General features: G+C 31.0%; 1 protein-coding gene across 1 annotated transcript in view; it reads right to left on the bottom strand.

Moving 5' to 3' along the window:
• LOC118182922 (frequenin-2-like) overlaps positions 1–12,331 on the bottom strand; it is a 534,041-nt gene that overhangs the window by 142,034 nt on the left and 379,676 nt on the right. The window contains exon 2 of the mRNA XM_035352310.2: positions 713–737. Within this exon, the coding sequence (XP_035208201.1) occupies positions 713–737 (25 nt within the window). The remainder of the gene's footprint in view (positions 1–712; positions 738–12,331) is intronic.

Below are 12,331 nucleotides of genomic sequence, written 5' to 3'. Positions count from 1 at the left end.
ACGTACATAATCATAAAGAAATATTTAACAAACAAACTTGAAAATTTAGTAGTTCCTCGGAATTCATTCTCATTTTCGGGCCGTTTTTATCTGATATAAAAAATATGAAGAATAGGTAAAGGAAAAAAAATGGCCAAGACGTGTAGCTTCAGTTACAATTTAAAAATTTTTTTAAGATGCAACTAATTCCTTAATTTTCGCTATAAAAAGCAGGATGCCTGAGAAAGAAAGCAAATTTCTTCAAATGTACTTGGTACTTACAAAGCCGAGTTAAACTTTGCGGATAAAATTCATTGTGATTGTTTATTATCTAGAAGGAGCAACTCTAGCTGTAATATTATAATTTCCAGTCTTAGAGTCATTATTATGATACGCATCGCACATTTAATGTTCGTATTTTGAAGAAACAATGGCATTAGTCAGACTCTTGATTTTTCATAGCAATGGTTTCTACTGCACGTTCTACAGGTCACTAAAATTGCCTTTATTATTTTCTTAATTTAAGACCAATCAATGAGAGTTACATGCGCTTAAAGATCGCACAGATGGCAGTGGGCATATTGAACAAAAGAAGAGCATTCAGTTGTGAAAATAGAAATGCTATCCCTCCTCATTAGTAGATAGTACAAAGAAAAGCAAATTGATTCTTGAAAGGAACAAAATAAAGTAAAAAAAAGTCACAAAAGAAGTAGAAAAGGAAATGGTCACTCACCACTGGCGAACTTCTTTTTCAGTAACTAGAAAGAAAAAATAGCGAAGTTAATAATAAGAAACTAGTTTGTTATTTACAGTCTGTTAAATAACGTATCAGGTTAGAAAAGGTTAAATAAAATTCTCATCGATCTCTTATTGTTCTTTATCTGCGTCCTAGGATATAAAACAAACTGCTGAAATAGATCTGACTAGGTTAATTATTAATGCACTGAGATATCTACGACAGCAGATTACTTTTTTATTGTTTCAAAACATATAGAAACCTCCAGTCCGAAACATATAAACGCAATAGTAAGATTTTTTAAGTGGTAAAAATATATTCTTACGCTTTGTGATAAAATAGTGCTAAATGTTCAGATCATTAAAATTAATTTTATAATTATAAAATTTTATAATTATAAAGTTATAATGCGCTTTTCGAACAGCTATCATAATAATGCAAACACTGTAATATCAATATCACCTTTCCAATATCATAATTCAAGTATCAACCTAATTAAACCTTTAAAATTAATCTGAAGCATAATTTAAAAAAGGAAAACTAAAAATTCAAGAATGCAGAAGATATGCTGATAATCATAGGAAAGAGAAACATTCTAATTTGAGTTTCAAAAGTAGGCAGAGATAAAATTTTAGTTTTACAGAAAATTTTATACATTTCAAAGGGGTCTGACCTAACTTTCTCCTTTTCAACGGAAACGTATTCTTGAAGATAAAAAAATATTCTGAAGAGAAATTTGCATTTAGCGAATTTTGTCTGGATTTAAAATTTAAATTGTGCAGTTTTTTATTTTTGAAGGAGAAAGTCCTGTATCAGATTACATAGATATTTATGAAGTTTAACGCTTTGACTGCTTACCTCACGATTTCTACAGACAACGTAAATGTAGCAAAATTTGCTCATCCAGCGATATACGCGGCCTTGTGTTTTTTCCTTTATTAAAAGCGTATCTCGCTGTTTCAATGTTTAATCGTCAGTTACGCATTTTGTACTGGGTTTGTACTGACTTTAAATTACCTTTTCCCAAACAGATGGGATTGATTGTTCCCCAAAGTTCCTATGTTTGGGTAAAGTTTCCGAATTTATATGTAGATTTCAAGTTGAAATAAAGAATACACAATTTTTGAAGCCATTTTGTTTTAAAAAAAATTAGCAGTCAGAGGGTAAATGTCTAATGAATGCGTAATGCTTTCTAATTTAAAAATTTCGTATAATGGACCATAAATGAAATGCCCAACATTCTTATAATGGTGAAAAACAATCATTAATACACCATTCACATTTTCATAGTTTATCGTATAAATGTTTCAGTTCTTTGGAAGTATATGTACGAAGTTTAAGGGTTTTCCTTACTCCTTCAAATCGGAAAAAATATATTTGATCCTTTACACCGCGTTGGTTTAAGATTTCAGAGAAGGGAAAAAACGCGTATGCGTTTCACCAAGTGATGAATAAAAAGAAATACACAACATAGATAAACAACAAAATTTACATTTAAAAATGCAAATTCCACAGGAGACACACAGTATCAACATTTTAGGAAACCTCGTTACATTCCTTATTCACGTTTTGTTGATGTTATAAATGATAAATGCGACATATTTTAAGTATTTTATCGTACGCCTAGCATACGTAATACAACTGTAGAAGTATCATACTATTTTCCCACAAAATATTTCATTAACTTTATGTAGGCCGTTACTAAATAGCAAATATCGCCATTCCCAAATGATTGTTCATAAATTAAACCTTTTATGAGTATTACGTTAGATCTTTTAACTGTTTCAGATATCACAACGACCAGTATTAATTCCATAAATTTATTTAATGGTTTCTCACAGACATTTGGTGACACGTCATTTCCAATATAAACTTCAATATCAAGTTTTCCATTGTCGAAGCAATATTGATTCAATCGGACAGTTTTAAGATATCAGCAAGAATATGGAAATGAGAATTTATAATTGCAGATTGCTTTAGGCGCTTAAATTTCATTATCATGCAATATTATTATTGGACAATATCTATGAAGAATATTTCCAAAAATTAAGTTTTCCGGAAGTTCTTCGTATTGTTTATGTCACGGCCATGAATCCGTGGCAACCTTTAGCTTATAACACGATGAAAACCTTGATTAAATCTTGAAAACCTTAAAAGCTTTAGAAATGCTCATTGTAAAAATTAGCATATCCGAGATTTTAAACAAGTGATATCAAGTTGCGATGATTTGTTTTCAGAGACGTCAGAGCATGAAACCTCTCGGTATATTTATATATATGAGTAATGCGTTATATAACTTTTCTAGCAAGAGGTTTGTGTATTTTTGAGAAAACTTGCATTTTTGCCTCCTTGCAAAGGTAGTATTGTAGTGGCAAAAACTTTCAGATTTCAATGGAATTATCCATCTTGGCCTTTTCCGAATAAATTTTGAGTGTTTTTTGCGTGACTTCACTACGCATGGATATAATATACATGAATCTGTAACATCAAGTTGTGCATCTCTCTTTTTTATTGCAATCCCCGCAGTACCAAAAGTATATATTTACTCACCCCGCCTTACCCGACTTAAAAGTCTTTACCCGGCCTTCAGTTTTGCAATCATTAATCGCAGACACATACTTCCAACTACGGAAGTGTTTTAAATGACGAAAATATTCATATTTTTGCAATTTCAGATTTAGAAAAAACACTTTTAGACGAGTAACGAAATCTAACTTTTAACGCGGTGTCCCGATTACTATATTTATGTATATAGAATTTATGTATATACAAAAAATAAAAATACAAGAAGTTTGACTCCTGAATGACAAAAATTAACCAGTTAATTTCAAAACCTGGTTACTATCAAAACTTGAAATTTTGGAAATTAACCAGCATGTTTAATTTCAAAATTTGAAATTTTGATGTCATTTTTAACTTGCTTTAAGGTGTCGATTAATTAAGTTTGAATATTCCAAGAAAAAAGAGGTTGAATGAAGTGCATCAAAAAATGTATATAATTTAATAGGCAATACAAGGAAGCATGTGCTGTCCACATCTGATTTTTTTTTATATTGGATAACAGTTTCAGTGCAGGTCCTGCCTGAAAAAGCTGTCATGGATTTGGATTTTATTTTGATTAGGCTCGATTGTAAATTTCTCTATTTCGGTTAATCATTTGTAATCGGGTCTGAAATTGAACTCTAAGTAGCTAATCCTGCAGAAGAGTAATTAATATTTACCATGTCCATGTTATTGGCCACGCTAACTTGGGATATCTCGCTAAGCTTATCTCTTGCTAATTTGGGACAAAACATTATTTTCATTACTGACTGGTAGATTCGGCAAATAAAATTAACGGTTTCTTTTAATAATAAACTAAACATAGCATAAAATAGCAATTTAACATCTCTATCCTGATACCTAAACAGAATATACAATATTTAAGATGTGAAACTTAATGCATAATACTTATATACATATATTTAGCACAATTTAGTACTTGTAACGAAACAAAGAAAGTGTCATATATACGTAAATTCAACTATACATAATATAATTATACTTTTATACTTAAAATATTTCATTTGCAAGGCTAAACGTCTAACTACAACATTTTAAGAATTATTTCGTGTTAATATAATTAACCAAAGAATTTTAAATGGAATCCTACTTTATTGCGAGGTTTCTTTTTAATTTTGTAGCTTATAACTCCTTACCATCCATGATCTCCGACATTAGACTTCTTGTTGTTTAAATTAATTCACTGGGAATAATATTTTAATAAATTATAAGTTTATAAATTGCGTTGTTTGAATATATTATTTTAATGAAATTCGTGAAAATACCATTTTATTCTAATTTATTTTACTTATTTAATTTATTACGTAACTGTACAAAATGTTATACAATATAACAAAGCACTCTATACAGTTTTCGGAGGGAAGCTTTTTATACCAGTTCCATTCTACCTGTCAGTAACAAATATACAAAAAAATCTGATGTGGAGACCACATGAATTCCGTTTATGGCATATTAAACTATACACATTTTTGCTGCACTTAATTTAAACTTATTTCCTCGAATTTTATTAGAATTATATTTCTCATTCAGTCATTTCGGTTTTCATTTCGCAGCAAGACAAAATCTCTCCCTCCCCCAAAAAAATCTTCAAAAAAATATAGAAAGCAGAAAAAGTAAAACACTCAAAACAGTTAAAAACATAATTTTTACAGTTAAATTAAAGTTCCTCTGAAAAAATAAACAATTCGCCCAGCGGGCAGGAAGACCAAGAAACAAAATTGAAAGTTAACTTTTAGCCCCACTGAGTAAAAACATACTGAGGTTGGAGCACCAACTGACTTAATTCACTCTTCTGCTAAGAGTTTCAAATGTAAACAAGTGGCGGCTCGTTAGTTATACCACCACTTACATTTTTAAACGGTTGATAATTCTACAACTGCTGCATGCAGATTAACTAAAGACATAAAACCTTAATCGGAGCGTAAGAAAAACACAATTCAACTCCTTTTAAATAAAAAAATCACAATTTAAAAACATATATGAATAAAACTAATTAGCTCACCGAGCCGTTTAATAATGCGGGAATATGGCTGATTGCAATGCAAAAAGGGAGGTGCACAACTGCATGTCATAGCAGCCCCATATACAAAATTTCAATGTCCTACGTCTGATCGTTTCTAAGTTATAAGAAACATATCCATACTTACGTATGAATGCTGTTATATAATACTTTTCCTAATCTTGATTATCAGCAATTTGATTTTAATATTTTTGTTTACTTTTTTACAAATGACAAATATTAGCGCTTAAGCCATTAGGTTCTCCAGAACTATTTAACAATGTCGTCATACCAAGAAAGTGCAATACGATTGTTTAAATGTTCAAAAATCATACGCTGATTGGAGTCGCACAAAATACAGTATGGGGAAAAAACTTGTGCAAATTATTTGTTAAACTGATATGCAACAATTGAAAAATAACTAATGGCATTTATTTACAATTGCATGTATGTATCAATGCTTTCATTAAATATGATCTTTAAATGAAAACGAATTTTAAAGGGAAATTTTTATTTGAAATTATACATCCATTGTTTGCTATTAAAGAGTACTGACGAATGCTAAACCCTAAAGCAGTAAAAATTGTTTGAACTAAAAACAATAATTCCAAATTTTTATGCAATGTTTTTTTAATATGATAATAAATTATTTTAAATTCAGATGCAAACTGATACATGCTTAAGGGGAAATTTGCCTAGACCTTTTGATTTCGATTAAAAGCGACCGCCTATTTTTAACTGGCAAATAGTAATCCACTGAAACCTTTCACTTGAAAATAAAGAGTGTAGACATATATGGTCTAAAATAAAGAATAGATCTAGGTTTTTTTTTTTTTTTTTTTTTTTTTTTTTTTTTTTAATATTTCAAAATTTTTACGGCGAAACAGCAACTGATTTTCATTACTTTTTTGTACGCAATAAGCTTTGTTTCCTCGAAACTAAAATATAAAGTGTGTAATTCTGACAACCGTTTAAAAATTCGAAAATATTAATGAGACAGCGAAAATGTATTCCAAAAATTAAAGCTCAGAAGCAAAAATTAAAGACAATTATTAAAAAGCAAAAGACAAAAAGTATTTAGAAGGAACATAAGCTTACAGAAGATGTATATTGTTAATAGGAATGTATGTAGGCTATTAAACACAGATAAAGCTATATTCTTCAAATATAGTTTTATGGCTTTCTAGAGACATTAGGTAATTTGAAAGCAGGCAAGATGAAAAATGAGCAACCGCCTTCGCCGGGAATCGAACCGCGGACCTCTCAATTACGCGCTGAGCGTGCAGACCACTACACCACGAGGGGTCGCTAAGAAGGCAGGAGAAATATCTTATAACTTTAATGCTAAAATTTTGTGAAAACACTATGTTTTTATGTTAATTAAAATTTATTTATTTATATGCATTTGTACTACACAAGTCCTGAATGTAGAAATTTATTTTCAATTTGATATGCATTTTATTCGAAAACTTATTTTCTTGTGTAACGAAACTTGTATTATGCATTATTAAAATTCACCAGACACTCAAGTTTCAAAAAATAATATGAGACTGAAATATCTCATTGATTTATACTGATTGAAAGTCGAAATCTTTCATAATTTTAAAATGGGTTGTTTTAATGTGTTTAGATTTTATTTATTTAAATTCGCATATGAAGCAGAGAACATGTTTTTAAAATTATTTAAATTCGATATAGATTTTAATTTTAAGTATGTTTTCACTATCGCAGACAATAGAGAATATTAATTTGACGCATATTATTTTAAATCATAGGCAATAAGTAGATGCTTTTGTTCTGATAAAGTTACAGGAATTTCACAGCTTTTATAGGCTTAACTGTTATAATTAAGCTGCTTTTATATGGTAAACTAAACGAAAAATTAAAAAAAAAATTAACGTAGCTTTGCTTAGTAAAAGCATTCATTAAACGTCATTTAAAAAACTATAAATCAGGGATGGCCAAAGTGCGGCTCGCGAGCCTGATACGGCTCTCACAGGCAATTTATGCGGCTCATCCATATAAAATATATGTATGAAATATGGTAAACTAAACCTCAGTGTCCAAAAGGAAGTATTTAATTAGTTTAGACTCATTTTACAAAGTCATCAGGGATTTCTTTCAGTTTAAAACCTCCTGCACTACTTCTATAATGATGTAAATATGAACTTGTGGCTTTAAGAATATCTAGATGCGGCTCTCGAACATTCCTGAATTCAAACGTGCGGCTTTTACTGACATGAGGTTTGGCCAACCCTGTTATAAACTGTGCTAACTGTAAAAGAAGTGGTAAAGAAAGGAGAAAAACAAGTATTTTATGCAACATTTATTTCCAATAAGTGCAAAGAAAATTATGCTTTCTACCTTATTTTAATTTCGAAATAACTTTGCCAGAATATTAAAAATACAATAACTTGTGGCATTCAGACTTATTTAAAATATCTCATGGAAATTACCGTTTTAACTTTTCATAAGTAGAGGCATTTATAAATATCAACAAAAGAACATACAAATCATGCAATTCTTTTTCTAAAGTAATGTTAGTCTTGTAAAAGACGAAATAACTATAGCTTCTGCGATAAAGACAGGAACCAGTGCGATGCAATAAAATTTATAATTATCAATTCGTTTAAAATTTGATATTAATCTTTTATGAAATAATAAATTCAACGCTCTGAAACAAACATATTTCGTAAAACCTACTTCATAAAGTATTTAAAATATTATATAACTAGGGTAAAAATGTTACGTAACTTTTTACACTGTTTTCAGGATTCTGTTGAACGATTTATAGGCAATAGCTATAAGTACGTGATTTTATTAAATCTCATTTGCATATCTTTTCGCCAGAGCACACATACAGAAAAATGTCGGTATACTTTAAAGGAATTCTTTAAGGTACAAAATGATAAGACAGTTGTAGTTAGGGATGCATTACATGCAATTTTAATTATTTGGATAAGTTTAGGAGACATTTAATGCAACTTTAAGAGTACAAATTCATAGCCTTTTTTATATATAACATACGCATATTATATCTATATTAGCATAAAATATTCATAAGTTATTATAATATAAACATCAGTGCACATGAATTTCGCTCTTGTGCAACATCATAAATCAATCTCATTCATTTAGATTATATGCCATAAAATTCTATATTTAGCTTCAAATTATCATTCTATATATTACCATTTGCATAATTTTATTATTTTCCCTAATTCAGTGTTTCTTGTTATTATTCACTATTAAACATTTCTTATATAAATGCATAAATTATTAATTCTAAAGGTACAACGTAGTTTGGTTTGAGTGGTCTCAAAAAATAATCGCAAGCTAGTACAATATTAAGCGAAATATTTTCTTAAACGAAACAAATGAAGTTCTTTACAGTATCAATATTCTATAATGTGATTTTTGAATTTGGCTGTGTGAAATTTATTTACTTTGTTACAAATTATAAATCGACAAGAATAGAGGCTTCACAGGATAGGAAATGCGTCATGTTGAATTAAACACGTCTTGATTTGCAAATATTCAAGGTATAATCTAGAGGTATTTAAAGGGAACTCAGTGGCTAAATCCTGGTGATACAGAATCATCATCTACCGTCCTTTTAATTCAGGCGGCACTTATAGAAACATTAGGTATTTTTTGAAAACAGGCGAGACGAAAAATGAGCAACGCCTTCGCCGAGACTCGAACCACGGACCTCTCGAATACGCGTCAAACGTGCTGACCACTACACTAAGAAAGCGGGAGGTATACCTGAAGCGAACCTCCTTTCTGATACCAGTTATTTTTAATTAAATTCAACAAAATGGGCTATTACTGATAATTTCTCAAAGTGATAGAAAGTATTCATTAAAATATTCTTTCATAGAAGATTAAAAATATAAATTGCAAATAATAGCCAAAATGATAAGAATAACTGCAAATTATTTATGAATCAGGCAGACTAAAATTCTTTTAAACATTACTTGATAAAAAAAATAAATAATAAATTCTGGTGCAAAATATGAAATTTATATCCATATACTTCAGGCGAATCCACGTAGCATTCATCCTCATAATCGAATTCGAAAACTGCTTACGTCATCTCCCTCCCGTTGCCATAGTTTCCGCACGAAACTCGAATTGTTTGGGCTCCTATTAAACCGCAGAAGCAACATCTGGAAATTTGAAATGGAAGCTTTTATTTTCCATGGCATCGCTACTACCTGTGACTATGACTAACTCGTAAAATGGTTCACTGATCCAATTTCAATATCCCCTTTTATCGAACCTTTCAAACAGTTCTCAAGGAAAATATGTTTCTTCTTTTCAATATAAAAACGGGACTGATACCCTTGAGCTTACTTGAAATTCGCTGTAATAAAAATTGATAGACTAAACGAGTACGTAAGGAATTTTTTTTCCTTTCCTGGGGCGTGCCTTTGTGGTAAACGTGGTAGTACGTACGGATATCAATCGAGATGTCTGGAATTCTAACCCAGGAGTCAAAAGAAACCTAATAACTCTATTTACAAGTGTAAACCACCAGAACCAGATGTATTGAGACGAATAGCGCGAGCAAATGGATGACAATTTTAAAAGATATGTATATTCTCAACATTATTTTGGAAACGATATATTTAAAAAAATAAGCCATTAAAAATAAATTTAAGACTACAACGTTTTAACAAACAAATCTTCATATGATAATTTCATTTCACCTTAAGAAGAACAGTTTCAGCTTATATAATTAGATCTACATTTATCAACGTCTTTAATTGAAGCAGCATATAAGCAGTTTACGTTTTCTACGAAATTATTGCTGTAAATGAGATTACCTGTTTATATGAAAACCACGTGTACTACAGAGATTTTGAGAACTACTTTTCTGTATCGCGAAGGCTTCCGTTTAATTTTGCATGAGCTGTTACTGTTTGCATGGCATGGTGAAAAGGAAATGCTGCTGCCATGTTACTGAGCTTGTGTTCATATTGCTGAGAAAGTACGGTTGTTTGTAGATATATGTCTTTACAGCACGCGGATACTAAAAATCAGTTCAGACGAAAGCTGGAATTCTCCTCTTTTATCAATAACTTCTCAAAAAGCTCAGAGTCGGAATAAACAATAGACAAGTAAAAATAATGTATATGGAACAGGTTTAGTACAGAAAATTATAAAACAAATTGAATATGGCTGCCAATTCCATGATACGATATGGAATTGGCAGCATAGCAACGAGCTTAAAGTAATCTGTCACTTCGGTTGATCGTCTGTAATTAAACTTAAAACTAATCTAATTTGTTCATAAATTTTAAGGTTCAGTGTTAATTATCACATCAGTTCTCATGATCGGATTTTATCGTACTACTCTAGTTTTACAGTGTTTCGGATTCACAAATCAATGAATCATAAAGGTTTAAAAGCAGACTACCTTTAGAATTCCAGTTATAATGTTCATTGTTGCCGTGCATTTTGTTTCAAGCTTTTCTGAGTTCATGACATCAGTGTTCAGTTTTCTTAACAAGATATTCAAGCTTTTTATTTGTCATTTTAGCTTTATTTATTAAACATCCCTTTCTTCGCTCTTACGGCAGATAAGCATCAAAATCTTTAAAATCAGCCTATCCTTAGAATTCATTTTTTATATTAGATTTACTGTTTATATCTGCTACATATACAAGGAGTTTCAAAATTCGATTACAAACTTACAGAAGATGTAGAATACACCTGGACGACAGAAAATCACATATAAATGCGTGGTTGGAAACTCTTTCCTTGCGGGGTAATGACGACATAAAACGCAACAAACGAAGGACACGAACAGTGAGAAAACATGTTACTGTTTATTATCCTTAGTACAGCAAAAAAACCAAGAAATGAAAATAAAATCCGACAACTATTGTCATCAAAGAAAGAATTAGATTTTGCGACCGCATGGAATACCTGATTTTCTGCAAAATACTTGGCATATCTCTCTTGGCTCTTTCCCAGCAGCTACCTTGATGCGTGCAAGAAGTTCGTGAGCACTGTTAACGAGGGTTTCGTACACCAGTGTCTTAACATACCCCGAAAGAAAGTAGTCAATACGAGGTGTAGCTAGCCAATGCTCCAGACCAAGCTTGCGGACACAATGTTAGGGATGCGTTGCATTCAGGTAGAGACGTTTATCAACGCTGTTAATGTATGTTAATGTATAATATTCCCATCATTTTAGCTGCACTGAGCTATAATAAACATGTTTTCTTTCGTGCCCATCCTTTCTTGTGTCTTTTGTCGTCGCTACCGCGCCAGGAAAGCGCTTCTGACCCTGCATTACTATCAACGTTATTTCCCATCGTCTAGGTGTACTCTATCTTTATTGAAAGTTTGTAACCGAATTGCTGAAACACCCTATATGTATATGTAAAATATAAAATCTAGCTTTCAAATAATAAATTAATAGCCGTTTATCTTCCATTTCATTCTAAAATTAACAGTAATAAATTTTTCTCCCTACAGTTCTGATGCGCACTCACGGCTGAAATCTGAATCCACAATCCTGCACATTAAACTGTCATGTAATCTGGAATGGAATTCGTATAAAAGGTTAAATTGCGTCAGAACTCCAGCTTTTCCGTCTTTTCTCCTGCTTCGTGTCGATGCTCTGCATTGCAGCTAGCCTCGTAGAGGTTACTTTTCTAAATTTAGTACTTTCTTTAAGAAATGTGAGCTGTAGAAAATTGAGAGGTACATAGCGGACCCACAGTGATAATGTTAATTATCGAAAAAACATTATGTGTAGAATTTACCGTTATGTGTGTTCGTCAAGTGTCATCTTGCTACGCAGCAGATTACGCAGCAAAATCTTCAAGTTATGATGCAGTCTTCTCCGACACAATCCGTTGAAACTCTCACCAAGTCATCTTATTTGAATAACAACGCAGTCTTATCACAATAATTTAGCAGTTTTATAACACATACATATGTTCTAATAATAGATTGGCGTTTATAAATAATTTTTCATTTCCAATAATTTTAATTAAGTTACATCGTGTAGGGGAATTCTTTATATGCATATAAAT

This window comes from Stegodyphus dumicola, chromosome 1, assembly GCF_044657685.1.
Source record: "Stegodyphus dumicola isolate Sdum_Otavi_A_Nest chromosome 1, ASM4465768v1".
Taxonomy (NCBI): domain Eukaryota; kingdom Metazoa; phylum Arthropoda; class Arachnida; order Araneae; family Eresidae; genus Stegodyphus; species Stegodyphus dumicola.
The sequence above is the reverse complement of the archived record's forward strand: the minus strand, read 5'-3'. Positions and strand labels throughout refer to the sequence as shown.